We start from the raw sequence: 23200 nt of genomic DNA, 5'->3' as shown, positions 1-23200 counted from the left end.
ATCAAGTCTAAAGGTTAGGGCATGAACAAAAGAAGCGAAGATGAAGAAAAACGAAGGAAAACATGTTTATAAATAACTAGCAAATGCCGAAGGAGTTCAAGCAAAACAAGAGCTACAAGGAAAAACAAAGAAAATCCTAAAAGCTACCTAGAATACTACACTACAGCAGCTTGGACATCCCACGACTACTCGGTCGCCACACCTTCAGCAGCCGTAACGCTCTTAGCAGCGGCATCATCCGGTGCTTCACCCTCGGCTGCCCCAGCCTAGGCACTAACTTCTCCAACTACTTCACCAATGGAAGCCTTAAAAGTAAAAGCAAGCAAGTCTTCCAGAGAAATAGAGAAGGTCTTAAAACCTCAAGCCCATCCTTCTCACCCTTCAGCTACTCATTCTTCTTAAGCAGACTAACACGGACGCGCTGCAGCTCATCCACTCCCTTCTTAGCATAAGCAGCGAAACGAAGCTCAGAAACTGCAAACTTAAGATCTTGAATCTGAGAGAAGTGGGGGCAGAAATATTAGACCCCTTCAAAGCAACGAGCTCAGAATCTGCCATAGTATTTGCCATCTTCTTAGCAGCATTGCTATATTTGCATCATAGCAAGCAGAGCGGTCCTTCTATATTGGGTCGTATGCTTCGCAAACGAGCTTGGGCAAACAACCTTTCTGACGCCATCAACAAACTTGGCACAAGCATCCATGTTTTCAAGAGATCTGGTTTCAAAAGCACATAGATCTCAGCAGCCTCCCCAGAAGCAGGTTTAATGGATTTCTCACAGTTGCCTACGCGACCAGTCTCTTCATTCCCAACAGGCGAATCAGTCTCAGCAGCTAAGGAATGGGCATTGGCGCCACTTTAGCAGTAAAGTCCACCTTATCGCTTTTCATAATAGCAAGCCTCTCCAAAGGTGAACCAGACTTAGCTCCAAACAGACGTCTTTGTACAGATTTCGGCACTGGGGGCATGATAGAACCTTTACGCTGAGCAATCTTATCAACAAACGTACTAGCCATTCTCGGCATGGAAGGCGCCACAAGCTCAGATCTAGCAGCTTCATTTTTCTTTTCATTGGAAGAAGTCATGCCAATCACAAGCCTCTCGGCAGCAAACGGATCCTCACGAGAAGCAGAGGAAGTTTTCGATTTTTTTTCTCAACCAGCATCTCTTGTGTAGGCAGGAGGCCTGCATACCCAGCATTCCAGTAGCCCATGAGGCCCACAATCTCCTCATTTCTCTCAATCGCCAGCCTGGTCCGAGTCAGGTCCAAGAACCCAAAGGACATGAGCCATGTGGCTCGCCTAGTACTGCGCCCCAACGCCACAATCCGCGACCCCAGCAGCACAAACTGCCCTTGGCTCAAGCCAAGCCAAGCTGCCCAAGCAGTGGTCCCTGCCACGACATCTCCTCGGTCCATGTCGAGCTAACTCCTGGCCCCTGCCAGCCGACGTGCCGCACCACCCCGACGACTGCCCTGCAATAGCACTATCCAAGAAGAGGCAAGAAAAATTAAATTTTTCTTACATCGGTGCGGCACAGAGAAGACGAAGAAATCAACGGAAGACGGTCATTTGCACGGGCAAGATGTAGAAGATTGCTAAAGGAGGGGGAACAAATATCCTCTAACTTTCTCTCTCTTGTTGGATAGAATAAATCGCTCTCCAAAGTTGATTTAATAACCCACTTAAGGTGGACTTTAATAGGCTTGAGAGAAATTTATTTCCCTTTCCTAGAAGGATCTAATTTCCTATTAGAAGAGAGAATCAACAGCAAAGAGGGAAACAAATTCAAAGTTTCCTAAAGCAAGAAAATCTCTACACCTGTTGCCCTTTTTTGCGAGCAGCCCAACATGTGTGGGGGCATTTGTGGAGCCAAAAACGATCACAAAGTGACACGTGGACTTTGGGACAAAAGAAGACAAAAATACCCTTGAGGTATAACGGGATTCCTACGCGAAAGTAGTGGGTAATCATCCTCAACCAATTAAAAAATGCTCCAAAAGAGGTAACCAATTCCAAACTATCTCATTTTAGGTAATTATTTCCAAAACTTAATTTCTCTAATATATTATTTAGTTAATTAATTATCTAAATAATATATTCTTCCCATATCTCCTAAAATCATCCCTTAAAATCATAAATAATTGATTAATTAGGGGATCAACTCAATTAATCCCCTAATTGTCAATAAAGTGACCCAAATTAGTAGACAAAACCGGCCACCTCCCTTTGCTCCATACCTTTTCTGATTTTCTCCACCTTATTACCCAAATAAAGCTAGTCATTCAATTTGGTAACTTCCCATTTATTTTTCTCATATTTAATTAAGCCAATAAATTGGCTAATTACATCACAAACTCACCAAAAAACATACAAAGTGGCCGGCCACTTTCTTGGAAAAGTGGACCAACCTAGTCCTATAAATAGTCACCAATTTTTACCAAACACTCATTCCAAACCTCTTGCAAAAAATCCCAAATACTCTAAACACTATTTCTCTCTAAAATTCTAACTTTGACATTGGAGGTTCTTCGGCCAAAGCTCCCCCCATTCATCGTGGGCGTGTGAGGCTTTTGGCCTTAACCTAAGGTGCTAGTTGTTTTGTAGGTGCAAAATCGTCCAAGATCGAGGAGGAGAAAATTTGCATCCACACATCCTCTTTAGTCTTTACAAGCCATTCACCACATCATTTCTTGTTTATAATTAAGGCAAGATTTTATAACTAGTCATTATGCTAATCATTTGGTCGTTCATGTTACTGAATGATGGAAGATGCTTACTATTATTATTAAAAATAATTTAGAATGATCAGAATCCAATTATCCCACCTTTTCTTTTAACCAAAGGCTATATATATGGTTCTTGAGGCAAAACTCTAGGACGGCGCTCTTGATTTTTTGTCGGCCGGCCGCCGGCCGTGGTTAAACCATTAATTATGTTAAACACTACGGAAAATCATACATAAAAAATAATATCTTGTTAGCTCCAAATCCAACAAAGGAGCTGCCACTTGCCAATCATTGCCCTGCCAAAAAACATGATGTACCTGTAAGTTGAGATTAAATCTTCTGAACCCAAAATGGGTGTGATTTCTCTATGATTCTAATTGTTGACCGACATGTATTTATAAACTTATTTTTTCTTAATTTTATTGTCATATACTTAATATGTATCAGATAATGATTGGGACCACAGAGAGACCACACCCAAAATGGATGCAGAAAATTTAATCTCGTAGGTTGTAGCCCAAACAGTTGAGTTCAAATTTTCTCCACTACTTTGTGTGTGACCTCTCTATGATCTCCATCATTGATTAAGACATGTTAAGTTTATGACAACATGGTTAAGAAGGATTAATTTTATAGACATGTGTCAGAGATGCCACATCGACACCACACACAAATAAGTACACAAGAATTTGAACCCCAAAAGTTCACTCAACACTCTTTGAGCAAATATTTGAAAGCTGAAATTTACTCTACTAAATTTATAATTGGGTAAAAGACTGTTTACTACCCTCATGTTCCATGGTTTTCAACATTTAGTACATCAAGTTTTTTTCGTCTCAGATTCATACCTAAAGTGTAAATTTTGGGACAGTCTCATACATCCGTTAGTCAAACTGTTAAATCTGCCGTTAATTGTGACGTGGTGCCCATGTGAACAATGACTGGACGCCACGTGTCATTCACATTTTTGTTTTTTGTTTTTTTTATTCTTTCTTCTTCCTCCTCCTCCTTCTTCTTCTTTCTTCCTCCGACTGCAACTTTTTTTTTTCTTCCTTCCTCCTCCTTCCTTCCCCTTCTTCCCCTTCTTCTTTCTTCTTCCTTCTCCTTCTCCTTCTCCTTCTCCTTCTCCTTCTTCTTCTTCTTCCTCCGAATCTGGGGAAGTTTTTTTTTTTCTTCTTCCTCCTTCTTCCTCCTTTTTCCTTCTCCTTCCTCCTTCTTTCTTCCTCTTCTTCTTCTTCTGCCTCCGAATCTGCCCAAATTTAGTTTTTTTTTCTTTCTTCTTCCTCCTTCTTCCTCCTTCTTCTTCTTTCTTCTTCTTCTTCTTCTTCTTCTTCCTCCGACTGCAACTTTTTTTTTTCCTCCTTCTTCTTTTTCTTCCTTCCCCTTCTTCTCCTTCTTCTTCCTCCGAATCTGAGGAAGATGAAGGATTTTTTTTTTTTTTGAGGAAGTTGAAGAAGAAGGAGAAGGAAGAAGAAGGAAGAAGGAGAAGAAGGGGAAGGAAGAAGGAGGAATGAAGAAGGAGAAGAAGGGGAAGGAAGAAGGAGGAAGGAAGAAGGAGAAGAAGGAGGAAGAAAAAAAAAGTTGCAGTCGGAGGAAGAAGAAGGAGGAAGAAGAAGAAAAGGAAGGAAGAAGGAGGAAGAAAAAAAAAAGTTGTAGTCGGAGGAAGAAGAAGAAGAAGAAGAAGGAAGAAGAAAAAAAAAACGTGGATGACATGTGGCGCCCAATCATTGGTCACATGGGCGCCATGTCACAATTAACGGCAGATTTAACAGTTTGACTAACGGATGTATGAGACTATCCCAAAATTTACACTTTAAGTATGAATCTGAGACGAAAAAAACTTGATGTACTAAATGTTGAAAACCACGAAACATGAGGGTAATAAACAGTCTTTTACCCTTTATAATTTTATTTGAAGTTTTTACAAACACTAGTGTTGACACATAATTGACCAATAAATCTAACCATGCGGTCTTCAGTCTCTTAGTTTAAGTCATTTATCTAATTCAATAGTCAATATAATATATGGTTAAAATTCAATATTACATTGAAATAGGCTCGAGAAAATTGATCATTTTAAAAGTTTCTTTCGGCCGGTAATTGAGTGAAAATGGCACAAATAGAATTGGTGCCCCCGACTGGATTGGAAAAGGGAAAGGCAAAGCTTAATGATGGCGATCATGGTGGGATGATGAATCAGCAGAAAGACAAGAAGGGTCTTGTCACCACTGTAAAAACCACGACATTTGATAAAATAACAGAAAGAAGTGCATTTTATAGCACATGAAGAGCAGTAACAAAAATTTTGCACGCACAAGGTCTCTAGATTCTGAGACTTAATCATAGATTTTGCATAGCGCCTTCAGGATAATGCCTCCAAAAAGGTCCCCTTCGCACTAGCCAATGTGAACACAAAATATACACATATTTTTCGGATTTAGTTCATTAGATTTGAACTCAAAACTCCGTTTAAGAAGGCGAAGTATGATCAGATAAATATCTTGGCCACCCACTTCATTCATATTTTGGCATGGAAATGGAAAGCTTAACGAGCCGCTTTCAAAAACACGAGAACTATGAGGCTCACGTTACAACAAACACAGTTGATTCACTCACCTATTTTCATATGCCAAAGCTAATTTTTGATAACTCACTATGTCGACCGATAATATAGAAAATCTTTGCAGTCATGCCATCTTATTTTTCTTTTTACTTTTCCGAGCCTTCTTCAATGGTATAGCATGCAACAATCGCTTAAGAGGACAAAACTTCACTTGATGAGGAGCCTTCCTTTTTGGTCTGGATTTCCCTACATCGATGTATAAGAAACAATTAGCCGAGCCTGGTAGTGCATGTTTGTAACTAAGCAGGGCATTAAAGCGATTGATGGGTGATGGAATCTTGGTTAAGCGAGGTCATGGTGTTTGAAATCTGTTCACCACTCTTGTGAAGTCACTTTAAGCATGCCCTAAGCCCCTCGGGTTAGTAGGGGCACCCCACCCTTACAAGGGGTAGCAAACAAACAAACACACATGTATACGAAACAATTAAGCATTACTCCAAAGGTGCAGATGAACTCGGGGTGGACGTTATAGAAGGTGAAACTGATGCAAATTTAAGAATTAACTTGCCAAAAACAAACGTTGGCAATCGATAGATAGCTAAAGAAACAATATCATCCGTGAAGGGTTGAAGCTCGCGAGCAGGGGTTGTGCTCATCTGCAGGTGGAAATGGATTCGCTAGAAGCCGTGGCTGCTTGTGCTGGAGGATTGGCAGATCTCTCTAGTCTCGGTTTCATTGCTGCTGATATCAAGGAGCTGTTGGCTGAGTTTCCCAGGTGTACGATTTCGTATATATCCCGTAGTTGTAATGGTGTGGCAAATCGCCTTGCCAAGCTAAGTTTATCTTGTAGTGACTATGTTGTTTGGTTTGAGGAACCGCTGGATTCTATTTGGGAGATGCTCAACCAAGACTTGTGTTCTATTTGATCATTTCAATAAAACTACGGAATCTTCATTCAAAAAAACAAACAATATCATCTAGATGACTCGTTGAGCAACGAAACCTCCAACACTCAAACCTTAACAGCTAAATTCATGTTTTTAGTTGGTTAGTCAGGAACACATTCTCTTTATGAAATGGTGAGTCCTGGCGAGCGAACGCAAACAGATTACTAACTGTAACAGGCCCATCTTAAGAACAAAAAGCCCCCATATCCAAGCAGATCAGAACACTTAACTGCCACATATAATCAAACGAAAAGAAAAGGCGTTGAAGAGAGGACATGCATGCTGAAGAAAATTAAATCGTACCTGATATAGATTGAACCGAGTCTATATCAGCTTTCCCGTCTTCGTTCTCTTCCATTGTCACTTCCCTTGATCCATACCTTGCAACTGAATAATCATCAATCTCTCGCAGGCGCCGCCATACAATCATTAGACTCCAGAATAGGAACCTGGTTTGCAAGTACAACTGTATCATCTCCAGATTCCCTATGTAGTTCCTTTTTCTGAAATACGCAATGACGATGAATTGAAATACAGATATTTTTCTTCTTTACTCTCCACAGGTAGCATTTTAAAAATTTCATCCATCACATCAATTCGTGTATCAGAACCATTCACACGCAAAGCCTCTTCACTGGGAGGAGTAGGAATATCTGAATCCTGGTAATTAGTGGAAACTTCAACTTCAGAATTAGCAGTACAAGTATCATTCAACCCAATGTTTAACGCTTGAAATGTTAAATTATACCATTAGGTGGCACAGCATCCAATTCCCGATTAGTCACGCACGTCTGTGATTGCGAATCATGAATCTCGTTCACAATCAAGTCAATATTCCCATCTGTACTATCTACATTGTTTGGTTTTGCTTCAGAGGTTAATGCAGGAGCTTTAGTTTCCACAGCATCAATATAAGCTTTCACAGTATGACAAGATGGATATAAATTCTGAGGATTTTCAGTCAAAACATCTCCACAAGACTATCACACAAACAAGATTGACCTGATCGAGGAAAAGAAGCCCTATCAGGTTGTTCTGATACTACAGCAGTCACAGTCGATTGTTCAATTGCCTCAGAAGCAGAAACGGTGTTTTTACAAGTAGCCATTGATTGGGATACAACCAAATCATTGCCAGATATCAGATCCTTGACTTGAAACCCAAGTAACGGCATTAGATATTACGGTCCTGCAAGACATTAATCGTAAGTGTTTTTGAATGAGTTAGACAACAAATCTTCGAGACTGAGATTTATGAAAGCTATCATACCTGCAATTTCTTGAACTAGACGCGAAGCAATGACATTAAGTGCTCATTTGGATGTGCTTTTAAAATGATTGAAAACGCTTTTAGTGAAAATGTTTTTGGAACCAATCCTTAATAAAAATGTAAGTAAATTTCGGAAAAACACTTTTCTGTAAGAAGCACATAACTAGTGCTTTTGGAACAAAAAAACATTTTCTTTAAAAGCGCTTTCAGTAATTTTAAAGACACATCCAAATGAGTCTTAAGTTTGCAACATCATATGACCCCGTAAATTCATTTGCAGTCGGAGCAAGAGCAGCACCGGAAATTATTAGATTCCTTCCTCGAGTCCAATCTACCAGCAACTGAAGAACAACATGGGAGATGATGAGTAGTTGTATCCATCAGAAGCTAACATATATACCAACAATTACTCAATACGGGAGATGATGAGGAAGTGAAATATTACGACGTTCTTGTAAGATTTAATTTCAAAACATCATGATATTTTTCGTCACGAAAATGCAAATTTTTGTTGTTTATTGCTTCGGATATGCAATATCAATATAATAATTTCCAATTAACTTTACAAAATCCTCACCTTAGCATTGGTTACTATTTGCTTTCTGGATTGAACATCGGCAATGATATCACATGCGATTTCAAAATACACTGGGCCTCACAAAGCCCATTCGCAAAACAGCGGTCGAGTGAAAGATGTGTAAACAGCTGGGCCTCACAAAGCCCACTGAGAAACCAAAAGAACCACAAAACTAAGTGCTGTTGACCAACAATACGAACGAGAATTATTTCCGGATTCTCTTCGTGAGGATTTCGATGATCATTCAATTACATTTGTTCATTATATATCATGCAATCATAAATTATTATAAAATTATATATAAACAATATTTAACGAAAATTAAGTACACGACGTATGATGAATAGATGTAATTAGAGAATTTCTGATTTTTTCACAAATCTGGAGAGAATCCTCATTGCAAAAAAAACAAGCGCAGGAAACTTAAAAACACCCCACGTCATCGATCCTCACTTCACCTCCATCTCACCGTCAGTGCAAATCCATCGACGGTCCAAAACCTTCTTCTCCAGCAAGCACACGGATCGAGCCTCGTTCTCAAAATCCCACATTGCCCTATAAATGCCCTCAGAATCCAAACAACGTCATTCATTTCGTAAAAGCAAACCATTGTCTCACTTACTCTGCAACTCTCAGGTCATTTTCCGCTCTCTAACATCTCATAACTCTGCAGTTTCACAAATTAGGGTTTCAAATTCTCTCTCGGACTTCTAATTTTTGAATTTTGTGTTCAGATTTTTGAAATTTTCGGCTCGCAACAATGACGGGACGTGGAAAGGGAGGCAAGGGACTGGGCAAGGGAGGAGCGAAGCGTCACCGTAAGGTCCTCCGCGACAACATCCAGGGCATCACCAAGCCGGCGATTCGCCGCCTGGCCCGCAGAGGCGGCGTGAAGCGAATCAGCGGCCTGATCTACGAAGAGACCCGCGGCGTCCTCAAGATCTTTCTCGAGAACGTGATTCGGGACGCCGTTACCTACACGGAGCACGCCAGGAGGAAGACGGTGACGGCGATGGACGTTGTTTACGCTCTCAAGAGGCAAGGCAGGACTCTGTACGGGTTTGGGGGTTAGGGTTCTGGTGGGGAAAAGTCTTGCTGTCAAGAAAGGACTGGTGATTTGGTGTTTGTATTGTTAGGGTTTAGGTTTCGATGGCTGATGCTGTAATTAGTGTCGTAGTTAGTGGTGTTTTTCAATGTTGGTTCAATCTCAAAGTTGCAATTTGTAATTCGTTCTCTGGATTCTAATTTCTGAAGAAATTAATAGAATTTTGGTTTTGGTATGTGCAAATTATGAGTGTTTTTTTTTACTCTTTCTGAAGATTTTTGGTTTTGTTTGAATTTTGATTATTTGTTTTTTCTTTATACGTATCTTTTAACCATTAAAGAGTACAGTAATGTTTTTTTTTTCTTTCAATATAATATAAGCGATATTGTATACGTAAGGAGTTTTAATTTAGGATACAATAGGGAGGGGAAGATTTCAACTACCAATTTACTATTGTGCAAGTTAATTGTTTTTTTTTTCTTTCTAAAAGGAAACTCATTGTAGCGAGAAATTATTCTTCGTGATGGAAATATGAGTGGTATATTACGTGTTTTTATGTAAGTGGTGAGAAATTTTATTTTTTAAATTATTAACTTTTGAACAAATATATTGTACTATTTGTATAATGACATGTGGTGTATGATCACATTGAAAAATCTCTCCATAGTAGCGTCATGAATCGAATTCAAGGTGAGCTATGTGAAATACTAGTCTCAAACTCTCTCGGTTCGTTGGGCCACCGTATGGTGGTTAATTATTGCTTACTTGAGCATAACAATGGAGCTATTCAATTGCTTAAGTGGAAGGAAGAGGTAAGTTGCAAGCCTATCATTGTTTCCTATAGCACGATCATCGACAATCTTTTGGAAAGATAGTATGATTGTTAATGCAATGAACATTTTCTCTTAAATGATGAGTAAAAGTATTGACCCTGATATCGTTACCTATAATTCTTTGATCATGGAGTATCCAAATTAGGGGAGTCGAAAAAAGCTAAGGGGTTGTGTTGATACACAAAACCGGAGGTCTTGGAACAATGTAAATTTAATCGTGGATCTGCAAGTAATGTAAATAACACAAGATGTATCGTGGTTCACCCCAAGGTTTGGGCTACGTCCACATTGATTATGTATTTATTTGAGGGAGAAAGAGCTCTGAGAGTGGGCGCTTTGAGAGGGGGTGAAAGGGCCTATGAATTGGCCTTCGAAATGGCCTTCCCCAATTGTGAGGGTGAAGAGTCCTTTTATAGAATAAGGACTCCTCACTTATTACATATTTGCCCCTTCCTTTATTACATAATTACATTTAAGTTCCTCGAGTATTTGTACGAGATCTAAATACGAGGCCCTAAATATGGTATAAACAGTAGTTCCCCAAGTCTTCAGTCAAGAGAGTCTTTTGGCTGGAGACTTGAAATTCAGTCCATGTGTGGGCCGAAGTAACTAGATGCTGTCTTGAACTGAAGCTCGATATGAGGCAGTGCTCAATCTGAAATGATGCTCAACTAGAAGTAGCACACGCTGCTCGGCTGCTCGGCTAGTGGCTTATGTTGCCTTGGTTGGCCCGGCTTTGTGGCGTAGGGAGTCCCTTTTATAGAATAAGGGATCACTCCTCAACACATGAATGATGGGTTATGAGTGATGCTCGCGGCGAGGCGGTTGCTCAGCTGGCGGCGATGCTCTTTAACAAAGGTGAGGGAGTCCCTTTTATAAAATAAGGGCTCGCTCCTCAATACATAAGTGATGGGCTAAGTCCCCCAAGTATTTTTCATGAGTGTTCTCTAATGAAAGTGAGGGAGTCCCTTTTATAGAATAAGGGCTTGCTCCTCAGTACATAGATAATGGGCTAGAGTTGATGCTCGCGGCGAGGCGGTTGCTCAGTAGGCGGCGATGCTTTCTAATGGTGGTGAGGGAGTCCATTTTATAGAATAAGGGCTCGCTCCTCAATACATAAGTGATGAACTAGGAGTTATGCTCGCTGCGAGGCGGTTGCTCAGCTGGCGGCATTGCTCTTTAATGAAGGTGAGGGAGTCATTTTTATAGAATAAGGGCTTGCTTCTCAATACATAAGTGATGGGTTAGGAGTGATGCTCGCGGCGAGGCGGTTGCTCATCTGGCGGTGTTGCTCTCTAATGAAAGTGAGGGAGTCCCTTTTATAGAATAAGGGCTCGCTCCTCAATACATAAATATAGGCTAGAGTTAATGCTCTCTAATGGTGGTGAGGGAGTCCCTTTTTATAGAATAAGGGCTCGCTCCTCAATACATGAATGATGGGCTAGAGTTCCCCAAGTATTTTTTATGAGGCCCAGTTAAGGCCCAATATATGGTACATAATGTAGTCCCCAAAGTCTTCGGTCAATAGAGTATGTTGGCTGGAGACTTCAAATTGAATCCATGTATGGGCGGAAGTGGCGGTTGTTCGGAGGCGGTATTTGTATACCCTGCACTGAAGCTTTGTAGGTGAAGCTTTACAAGTGAAACTTTAAATCTAAAGCTCTGTAAATGACGCTTTTGAAGCTAAAGCTCTGTAAATGACGCTTTTGAAGCTAGAGCTCTGTAAATGAAGCTTTTGAAGCTGATTGACATGAGTAATGCTCATGAATGTTTATGTTGATTGACATGAGTGATGCTCATGGATGTTGTCATGAGTGATGCTCATGAATGTTAACATGAGTGATGTTCATGAATGTTGACATGAATGATGGTCATGAATGTTTATGTATGATTGTCATGAGTGATGCTCATGAATGTTTATGTATGAATGACATGAGTAATGCTCATGTATAATTTGGAGTACTGAGCGTACTTTTGATCACATGGTTGGTGGAATGAAGGAGAGTACAGGTTGTACATTTCATCACCTGGTTGGTGGCATGAATGGCTAGTTGCTAAATGATATTAGAGTACGAGTTGTACATTTCATCACCTGGTTGGTGGCATGAATGGCTAGTTGCCAAATGATTTTAGAGTACGGTTTGTACATTTCATCACCTGGTTGGTGGTAATAGCAGCAAGTTGCCGAATAATTGTGGAGTACTGGGCGTACTTTTGATCACCTGGTTGGTGGTAATAGAGGGCCTGGGTTTTTTGGGCATATGGGCCTTCGCCCATGACATTGTAGCCCATTATTTTGGGCTTTTTTTTTTTTTTTTTTTTTAACCCTCTGATGGGGTTTATACATATATCTTCGAAAGATAGGAAAAATGCGTCATAAAAATAAGAAAAGTAAATCACATCATTCTGGTGGGGTGTTTACTCATTGCTTTTGCTTTCTTTTTCCCACTGCGTTTCTTTGCTCAAGTAGACATATCCTCTGGGCATTCAGAAAGTGATTTCACATGGCTACCACCATGTAAAGAAGATGCTCCTTGAAGCAGGAAAGCAAGAGTGTTGTTCGGATATGGGCACATGCAAGCTTGGCATAGTTGCAGCAGATAATTACAGTGGAGATAATATATATAACAGGTGAGTGCATGGTTGGAGTTCATGGAGGACCCGTTGGTGGTGCCCGTGCCACTGCTAGTGGATGATTGCTTTTGCCTGTTTTTTGATAATGGTGTTTCTTTCTTTTTGAGTTGGTGGTCAACATATTAATTCGTCAGATAAAAAATTCTTATCTTCTTTCATCAGCTTTCTCTGTCCACCACGACATTGAACCTCAGCTCCATGATATGGGTCCATCTGAAAATCAACTTGGGATTGATTGTATGATCCGAAAGCTACGTCGTTTAAGCTGGGATTGATTGTATTCTTCGGTCATCAGCACTTATCAGCTCCCCCAAATCCAATCGAGATCTTCCTGGGTCCTGGTAGAGCAGCAGCCTTCGGGTCGTGGCCAACCAGACATTCTTTGCGGCCCTATCGTAACGGGCACCCAAATCCGACTTGTCGTGGTACCAACCGATCGATTTCTGTGCTTCCAGAACAATCTGCGATATACCTTGCTTAACGGTCTGTTTGTTTTAGCGGATCTCGTGGATGGTGGCGGAGATTTTCTAGTAGAGAGGGCGTTGATTTACGCGGAAGCCATTTTCGAAAGCCTTCAGGTTGTGCAGAAAACCCTAAACCTTCCCTGGGGATTGGGAGAATGAGAAGAGCGGAGGAGAGAGAGGCGAAGTCTTTGATGGCAAATAGGGTGGTATTCGGTTCGTGTTTCCGAGATCCGGAGCTTGGGGCTTGGGATTCTACTTCTGTAGTGGTAGAGCCGGTGCCAAGATCGATGACCATGTCGGACTCAACAAACCCGACGGCCTTGTAGGCGGCGATTTTCTTTAACTCGTCCTGGGTTGGAATCACAGACGACGTAGGAGGTGATAGGGAGGCGTTGCCACCGGAGACTTGAAACATCGACGAAGTAGAAACTGAGTTGTCGTACCCTTAAGCATGAGGGAGGCTGCAACTTTAGGATAAATGGAAGGAGGAACATGCATAGCTCTGTTTGTAGGAAGGATCTGCTTTTCCGCATCTGAGCCCATTTGTTGACCAGCATAGGTTACAAGATCTCCAACTTGCTTGCCCATTAGATCTGGTCCCACAGCTATCACGACTCCACAAGCCTCAACACCTAGGGTGTAAGGAAGTGTAGCAGCCTTATAAAAGCCCTTGCGGTAGTACACATCAGTGAAATTAATCATGATGGCTTTCTTCTTGACGCGAATCTCGCCCTCATTCGGCTCTCTTACTTCCACATCTTCCCATTTCAACACCTCAGGACCACCATGTTCATGGATTTAGATGGCTTTAACCATCTTTGCTGCAGGTGGTGATGCTGCTGCTTCTGCGACATCGTATTAGTCATTTTCAAGGGCTTCCTGTATCTTTCCTTGCAGCCTTCGGCAATCACTTTTCATCCTGCATCTGAACCTGCATATGGGCTAAACCCACCACTCTTTTTCGCCTGACCTCTCTCTCTTTCTCTCTCTCTCTCTCTTTTGTCACGCGTTTAGTGAGGTTTCCCGTGACATAGAGGAAAGAGGGGAGTCATTTGATTGGCTGGGATGAGGTATCTTATTAAAAGCGTTGTGATGTTTATGCTCTGGGTTTGGGTTTCTACAGATCCATGGTGGTTGGAAAAAAATGAAAGAGAACCGACATGATTTTTTGTGTCGTTTCCCACAGACGGTGCCAAATGTTGCACAAAATCGGAAGGTCTTGGAACAACGTAAATCTGACCGTGGATCTGCAAGTAATGTAAATAACACAAGATGTATCGTGGTTCACCCCAAGGTTGGGGCTACGTCCACACTGATTATGTATTTATTTGAGGGAGAGAGAGCTATGAGAGTGGGCGCTTTGAGAGGGGGTGAGATGGCCTAGGAATTGGCCTCCGAAATGGCATCTCCCAATTGTGAGGGTGAGGGGTCATTTTATAGAATAAGGACTTCTCACTTATTACATATTTGCCCCTTTCTTTATTACATAATTACATTTAAGTTCCTCGAGCATTTGTGCGAGATCTAAATACGAGACCCTAAATATGGTATAAACAGGTTGTTTAATGAAATGGTGAGCAAAGGTATATTTCCGAATCTGCACACCTTCAATGTCTTGATAGACACCCGTTGTAAAGAGGGTTTGGTCAGGGAAGCAAAAAGTATGTTCGAAATGTTGACTGAAAGAGATATCATCCCTGACATAGTTACTTATAATTCTCTTGTGAGGGTTATTGCTTGAGAGGAGAAATGGGTGAGGCGAAAAAAGGTTTTGGACTAATGCTCAGCAAGGACTACACAGTTGATGCTTATGGTTACAACATAATCATAAATGGCTATTGTAAGCATAAAAGGATAATGAGGCAGTAATGATTTTTAAGGAAATGTCTCGTAGGGCAGTCGTTTAGGATGTCGTTGCTTCTAACACTCCCATGGACGGTTTTTGCAAAGTAGGGAGAATACAAGATGCACAAAAGTTGTTCACTTAGATGCAAGAACTCCTAATGGCATTCAAACTATTTCGTGAGATTGTAGGTAAAAAGTTGGATCCAGATATTTGGAGTTACAATAGTCTCATCGAAGGCTTGTTCCTTGGTGGTTAAGTTGAATATGCAAGGAATCTCTTTCGCGGTTTATCATCAAGAGGTCTTCAACCGGATACCAGGATGTGTAACATAATGCTTGGTGGATTTTGTAATGGAGGGCTAACAAGTGAAGCGGAAAAGTTACTTAAAGAAAATGGAAGAGAAAGGTTGTTCTCTAGATGGTTGGACCTATAATATAATCATCCGAGGTCTTTTCCATAACAATGAGTCATCAGAAGTGATGGAACTTATTCAACAAATGGTAGAGAAAGGTTTTTCTGCAGATGCATCAACTGCCGAATTGATAATTGATTTGATGTCTAAAGATAAAATAGATCCTGTTTTTTTTACCATTGATAGGAAGACCGTAATGAAATTAATTTCTATCTTGGAAAGTTGAAACAGATCCGTCAAATGTTGACAGTTAATTTTAAAAAGTTTCACCTTTCAATGCATCATCTGATAGAGAAATTTATATGTTACTAATATGAGATTGTGAAATCTATTCGAGTAGCATGGTATTTGAGCTGAGTCTTGAATGTTGAAGGAGAAATAAAAATATTGAGGTAGTGTTCTTCAAGTCACTCTATGGATGCCAAGGATGCTGATTTGGGAATAAATATTGGTGTGTGACCTTCTCTGGAATAAGTTTTTTACGGGTTATTCTATGATCTCAGCTAAATCGTCTATAGAGTCTCTCTTCTGATTATAACACTACGCATACATTAGAGCTAAAGAAAATGACTGACCCCCTGTTTTTTTTTTTAATTACAATCAATGTTAGTGGAGGTACATAGCGAGAATAAAAGAGCGACCCTAAACCAACAATGTGCGAGGGTCTGGTGTGGAGAGAACGTCTATCGTACGTAGCATTACCTTTGCTTTGCTTTGCAAATAGGTTGTTTCCACAACTCAAGGGTCATAAAGGAGCACCCATGACCTTTCTAATAAGGGTAAAATTGTAAACAATTGAGTTTGTTCTAAGGTTGTTATAACATTTTTGTAATTAACTAGTGATTAGTTAGATGAATATGTAATTAGTTGTTAGCGCAATTGAGTTAGTCACTAGTATATATACACCAAATATGTAATCTTATTCTGTCATGAAATGAAACTATAACTTTCCTATTATGGTATCTCTGAGAATGATCAGAACATCTTGATTTAGATTAGTTCTACACTCTCGAATTCTCTCATTCCATACACTGCTGTAGTCAATTCGACTCATGAGCTATGGTCAAAATTGGAATCATTACTCGCGACTGCATCGCAATCGCGCATTCATAAACTTCGTTCTCGTCTTTGTAACATCACGAATGGTGATTCTACGACTGCAATCTGTGTTCAACAAATTGAAGAAATTTCTAATGCACTTGCAAATGCTGAAGCTCCGATTGAAGACTTTTAGTTGATATCTATGATTTTACATGGTGTGCCCTTTGAGTATGAATATTTTATTGATGCAATCCAATTTTGGCTTGGTTCCACTACCATTGATGAACTTCATGGCTTTCTTTTAAGCAAAGAGCTTCAATTAACTATTCATAAGAAAACCTCTTCGTTGCATCAATTCAAGCCTTCCATTCTTCTGTTGGCCTTCTGCTAACACCGACTGGTGATTCAGGTTCTCATGCATTCTTTACTCATAGTGGATCCAACTTTAATTCCTATGGTCCTCAACATCGTGGCAATTTATCCAACCCTAGGAATGATAACAATCGTGGAAATCAAAGGTATAATCAAGGCTTTCAGGGTAATCAAATGTTTAATCGAGGCAATCAGGGTAATCTTGGTACAACCGTGGCTCTCGTTCTCAATATAACAATTCTACCAGAAATATCTCTTGCCAAATTTGTCACTGAATGGATCATGAAGCTGCAGAGTGCCCTCAACTCATGAATCTAACTTTTAGTACTAAGAATTCTCAAACTGCACACAATGCAACCACTACTTCTACATGGCTTCTTGATTTTAGTGCTAGTTTTCACATGACTAATTCCTACAACAATCTACAAAACCATGAGGCATACAATGGGATGAGCAAGTTTATATTGTTGATGGCAAATGTGTGCCTATGCTTAATTCTGGATTATCTACACTTAATATTGCCTCTCATTGTTTTGATCAATGTCTTGCATGTTCCTTATCTTAAGTAAGATTTGATTTCTGTAAACCAATTCATACTTGATAATTGGTGTTCTATTCATTTGTATCATTTTCACTTCATTATGAAGGATCTTTCTTCGGAGAAAACGCTCTTTAAAGGTCATGTGAGAGCTGGATTCTACCTATTTCATACATCTCCTATTGCTGGAAATCAATAGGCATTTGCAACATATGGTAAAGCTTCACATGATACTTGGCATCAAAGATTGGGCCATCCTGCATTCAAAATACTAAATAAGCTAGCATCTAAATCCTGTATTTCAGTTTCAAGTTTGTTTATACCATACTTAGGGCCTTCGTATTTAGATCTCGTGCAAATACTCGGGGGACTTAAATGTAATTATGTAATAAATAAGGAGCTCTTATTCTATAAAAGGACTCATCACCCTCACAATTAGAGGAGGCCAACTCCTAGGCCTGAAGCCCTTCACCCTTTCACATCCCCTCTCACATTACAAAGGTTCTCTCCCTCACAATCCTTTCAGAGAAATACAATAATCAGTGTGGACGTAGCCCAAACATTGGGGTGAACCACGATACATCTTGTGTTATTTACATTTCATGCAGATTCACGGTCGGATTTACGTTGTTCTAAGACCTTCGGTTTTGTGCATCAAAATTTGGCGCCGTCTGTGGGAATCGATAAAAAAAGCTATGTCGATTCTCTTTCATTTTTTCATCTCACCACCGTGAGACCTCACCACACTCCACCTTGAATTTGCAAAACCCACACAGAAACACAAACTTTACACACTGTGTTATTTACTTTGCACACCCATTCGATATCTTCACCGACAAGATCATCCACGCCATCCTTGACCACCTAGACGACGACCCATTTACCAGAAGGTCATCCCATGTGTCCCATGTGTAAAGCCAAATGGCAACACGCACTCCACGGTTGTGTTGTCCATGTGTTAGGCGCTCCACGTCACCATGTTGTGTTGTCCATGTGTTAGGCGCTCCACATCACCCTGTTGTGTTGTCCACGTGTTAGGCTTGAAAATTCGCCGCATGAGAATGAGTCCCACATTTATGGGAGGATGGACCTAGTTTGCTTCAGCAAGCATATTGATAAATGCCTTCGCCTAGAGGAAGGTTTTGTGCTTCCACAACCTTTTTTTTGCTTCTTTTAGTCTGCTTTTTCTTTTTCATTTTCTATTTTATAGTAGTTTTGTTACTCATAGCTTGAATGTGTTTGCCAAATAACTGATTTACGTGATAACACTGTCTTTATTGCCTGTATTCCCGCAATAGATCTTTTACTCTTTTTGTTTTATAAATTTCTTGTATAAAAAACTAGCTTCTGGATCTGATGCTGTATCCTTTTGTTGGCTAGAAAAACTGACAACGAGATCAAGAATTTATGGAACATGCACATGAGGAAGCCCCATGTTATCCCGCAAATGCTGCTGGAATTCATCCGAATGATGTTCTTGTTATCCTGCAAATGCTGCTGGATTTCATCCAAATGACGTTTGTTTGGATGAAAAATTCTGGGATGTTTCTGTACTATTTTTTCTTTTTTCTTTTTATCTTGATGATTTGAAATCCAATGCACAGTTTACAACATGGTGTACACAAAGCACTCCAAATCTGAGTTTTGCGCTATAACAAGCAATGGATTATTGATCCTGTCATAGGTAGAAGCGCCATATAAGTACTTTGTTATCCGTAGATAAAGACTTCTTCACAAAGTGGCACAAGTGCTTAGGGGCAGGAAGGAAGAAGATGATATATGGTCGATTATATATTGACTGCATATCGAGCGTGGAGATTGACTATAGTGGGATGCATCTCAATCACAATTTTTTTTAAAAATTTTAATATATTTAGGAGATGGATGAGAGCTCGAAACTATTATGATAATCACAGGACCTTATCGTGGTCCTATCCTCTTTTTCCCATCGAATTGAGTTATGTTATTTCTGGTAATGTGATCACGGTTTCATTACCTGAAAAAGTGTACCCTTTTTGTCTAATTTGTTTGTTTCTCTCTAACGATGGGGAATCTCAAGAGCGATTCAAGTGGTGGTTCTTTTGAGAGAGAAGAGAATTGAAATTCAGCTTTAAAATCATTCTCAACTAGTCAATAACAAGTGGTCCCATTTTTTTCATCGGGTCGGGATAGAGACCAAAGGTCTTGAGCTACCGATTTGGAAGAACAACTGAAAAGATATTCAGCTTTGGCCGGGAGCAGAGAGATTCCACTTGTAAGCGGACTAGGACGCTCCACACCATCAGAATGATTGGGTCCACTCCAATCAGGAGGAGCAAAAGGTTGGGTTTATTTTTTGGACCTGGATTGTCTGCCCTCCCATTTCGGTGCCCTCCCCGTGCCCTCCTATTTTGTGTGGTCACGGTTAAGCCACGTCAACATTTTATATTGTTTTTTATAAAAATAATAAAACAAAAAGAAATAATAATATAAAATGTTGACGTGGCTTAACCGTGACCACACAAACAGGAGAGCACGAGGAGGGCACCGAAATGGGAGGGCAGACAATCCAAGTCCTTATTTTTTTTTTATCTTCTTTCTTCCTAATTAGGAGAGGGTCTTGCTTACCTCATCTAGAGTAGGGCTAGGCACGGGCAGGGCCAAACCCAATTTTGAACGGACCGGACTGGACCCGAGTTTAAAAGAAACGGGCCAGGGCGGGTACAACATATTTTAATATAGGAACCTGACCTAACCCGGCCCGATACAGGTCGGGTCCACAGGTCCTTTTTATTTTTGGGAAAAAAAAAACTATATTTATTCAGCAGTAGCACAGGAAACCACGATCCCAAATTTTTGTGCTCCAATTTTCTTGTCCTTAATGGAGTTTGGGGATCGTGGGTCTTTTGGGATGGAGAAGAAGAGGGTCTGATGGTGGATGACATTCTTTCCAAACGGGCAAAGTCGGCATGCAAATGCAAATGGTGGAGGTGGTTCTGCTGTCCACACCCAATATAACATCTCCGGCGTCGACGGACGCTGGCATTTGGTGCTCAAAGTCCCAAATTTCGCCATTCCTGTAGCGCTTCATCTAGGTTTTCACAGTAGTCCAATTAAACTGTATTGGATCAAATGGGATTGGAATTCGACGTTTGTTTGGAGGAATCAGAGGGGTTAAAAGGCGCCAACAGAAGCTCGGTCTTTCTGCATCAGAGACAAATGGGGATAAACATAAAAGAACAAGGAGGAGAGGTTTGGGGAGTCATATGTTTTGGGAGTTTGTTGTGTGTAGTACCACGCCAGATAAACTGAATGGGAATGGGAGAAACAGGTCCGGCCGGGGCCCTGTTTCTTGGGACTTTTGGACCCACCCCTCCCCTTAATTTCTTGAACCCGCCCCACCCCACCCATTTTGTGTTTTACAATTTTCCGACCCGCCCCACAGGTCTAGTACCCGTTTGCCCACCCCTAACCTGGATTGAGTGTGGTATGATGTGTGAGAGGGAGATGAGACCAAATGTGGACCTATGTCGAATCCGGACGTTAGAATTTCTCTTTAATTTAGAGGGTTTAGAACATTAGAATTTCTCTTTAATTTCACATTGTATTTAATGGTGCATAGCAGTGATATGAAAAATAAATGGTTAAGATCAAACATAAAAGATTTAATAATTGTGAAAATCAAAAACATTTAAAACATTCGTAACACACTTAGTACCGGACTTCATAAACAACACGCTAAAAATTCTCTGTTTGATTGGACATGGCCTAATCAAGGTTTTGCTAACTCTAAATTACGATATTACCTTCTGTGTTCACACAAAATTGATAAGCGGAAGTAGCTGACTGATTGACGCGGTGAAACTCAATGCGGAAAGCCATTTGGTAAAGTTTTGCACTTTTCACATTGAAATCTCTTCAAACAAATTTGTTGTCAGATAAGAGCGTATCTTATATAATACGACTTTCCTCACTCCCAACCATTGAAAGAAAAAAAAATTCAAAAAATAAAAATAACGGAACATCACCGGAAAAAGGGTTCGATAAACACAATCAATTGGTCATCTTCTTACTGATTAGCCCAGATGCTGAACATGATGCGGGCGACGACAATGGCTGCTTCGACTTCTTTCAAGGTCGATCTCGGCATCGGCAGCAGACTGAGAGGGAGAGGTATGCCGCCTGTGTCTTGTCTAGTTCACAACTCAACTCTTTTTCTATTGCCCAACTGTTACTTGGCTCCGTTTCACGCTCGACCTTCTTAACCAACCAAATCTAAAAGCACCCAATTGCATTGGTGTGTGAAACTCAATAATCTTGAGGATGCACTCCATGTGTTCGACGAAATGCTTCAAATGCGTCCTCTGTCGTCCGTTATCCGATTCAAGTCTTGACTCAAGTCGCCAAATTGAAACATTATGCAACAGTCATCGTGTTGAATGATCAAATGGGCCTGTTGGGAATTGGTCCTAATGCTTACACTCTAAACATTATCATTAATTGCTTTTCTCATTTGAACCAAATCGGGTTTGGTTTGTCCGTCTTGGGAAAATTCTTCAACACTCTAATCCACGGGTTCCTTCTTCAGAATAGAGAGGCCGATGCTGTTGGAATTCTGAATAAAATGATGGAGAGTGGTACTTGTAAGCCCAATGTGGTTACTTTCGGCACACTAATAAAGGGCCTTTGCATGAAAGGTAACAACACTGGATCTATCCAATTGCTTAAGAAGATGGAAGAAGCAGGTTGCAAGCCATAGTTGTCTACAACACGATCATCGACAGTCTTTGTAAGGACACTATGCTTGTTGATGCGATGAACCTCTTCTCTGAAATGATGAGTAAAGGTATTGACCCCGATGTCATTACATATACTTCTTTGATTCATGGAGTATGCAAATTATGGGGGTCGAAAGAAGCTACGAGATTGTTTAATGAAATGGTGAGCAAAGGCATATTTCCAACTCTGCACACCTTCAATGTCTTGGTAGACAGCCTTTGTAAAGAGGGCTTGGTTGGGGAAGCAAAAAGCATTGTCGAATTGATGACTCAAAGAGGTATTGAGCCTGACACAGTTACTTATAATTCGCTCATGGATGGTTATTGCTTGCGAGGGGAAATGAATGAGGCAAAAAAGGTTTTGGAACTAATGCTTAGCAAGGGATCCATTGTTGATGCTTATAGTTACAACATATTGATAAATGGCTATTGTAAGCATAGAAGGATAGATGAGGCGGTGTTGCTTTTTGAGGAAATTTCTAGTATCAGAGTCATTCCAAATGTCGTTATTTACACCACTCTCATGGACGGTTTTTGCAAAGTAGGGAGAACACAAGATGCACAAAAGTTGTCCTCTCAGATGCAAGCTTGCGGCCATTTTCCAGATGTTCAAACCTATGCTGTTTTATTGGGTGGCCTGTGTAAAAACCAACAATTTCCCGAGGCAATACAATTGTTAAGAGATATGGAGAGTAAGAAGTTAGAGCCAAATATTGTGATTTACGCTATTCTAATTGGAGGATTGTGCATTGGTGGGAAAGTTGAATTTGCAAGGGATCTCTTTCGCAGTTTATCATCAAGAGGTCTTCAACCTAATACCAGGACATATAACATAATGATTGGTGGATTTTGCAACAGAGGGCTAACAAACGAAGCGGTAAAATTACTTAAAGAAATGGAAGAGAAAGGTTGTTCTCCAAATGGTTGGACCTATAACATAATCATCCGAGGCATTTTCAATAACAATGAGCTATCAGAAGCGATGGGACTTATTCAACAAATGGTGGGGAAGGGTTTTTTCTGCATATGCGTCGACGGAATTGATAATTGATTTGTTGTCTAAAGATAAAGTAGATCTTGCTTTGTTGCCATTGATAGACAGATCGTAGTGAAGTTAATTTCTATCTTGTAAAGTTGAAACAGATCCTTCTAATGATTATTGTTAATTTTGAAA

General features: G+C 40.4%; 1 protein-coding gene and 3 pseudogenes across 1 annotated transcript; 3 read left to right on the top strand and 1 right to left on the bottom strand.

Moving 5' to 3' along the window:
- Nucleotides 1–5240: 5240 nt before the first annotated feature.
- LOC126617459 (uncharacterized) lies at nt 5241–7530 on the bottom strand (annotated as a pseudogene).
- Nucleotides 7531–8569: 1039 nt separating this feature from the next.
- On the top strand, nt 8570–9372 carry LOC126617461 (histone H4-like). The gene is made up of 2 exons (XM_050285514.1): nt 8570–8720; nt 8819–9372. Exon 2 carries the CDS (start codon nt 8845–8847, stop codon nt 9154–9156), a length of 312 nt encoding a protein of 103 aa, XP_050141471.1. The 5' UTR covers nt 8570–8720; nt 8819–8844; the 3' UTR covers nt 9157–9372.
- Nucleotides 9373–10005: 633 nt separating this feature from the next.
- On the top strand, nt 10006–15456 carry LOC126616387 (pentatricopeptide repeat-containing protein At1g12300, mitochondrial-like; annotated as a pseudogene).
- A 5568-nt stretch (nt 15457–21024) lies between these two features.
- Nucleotides 21025–23200, top strand: LOC126617256 (putative pentatricopeptide repeat-containing protein At1g12700, mitochondrial; annotated as a pseudogene).

This window comes from Malus sylvestris, chromosome 3, assembly GCF_916048215.2.
Source record: "Malus sylvestris chromosome 3, drMalSylv7.2, whole genome shotgun sequence".
Classification (NCBI taxonomy): Eukaryota; Viridiplantae; Streptophyta; class Magnoliopsida; order Rosales; family Rosaceae; genus Malus; species Malus sylvestris.
This window is presented reverse-complemented; position numbering and strand designations above follow the sequence as displayed.

Bases quoted from the DNA above. Each gene is read 5' to 3' on its own strand.
- LOC126617461 (XM_050285514.1), top strand. From the start codon at position 8,845: ATGACGGGACGTGGAAAGGGAGGCAAGGGACTGGGCAAGGGAGGAGCG.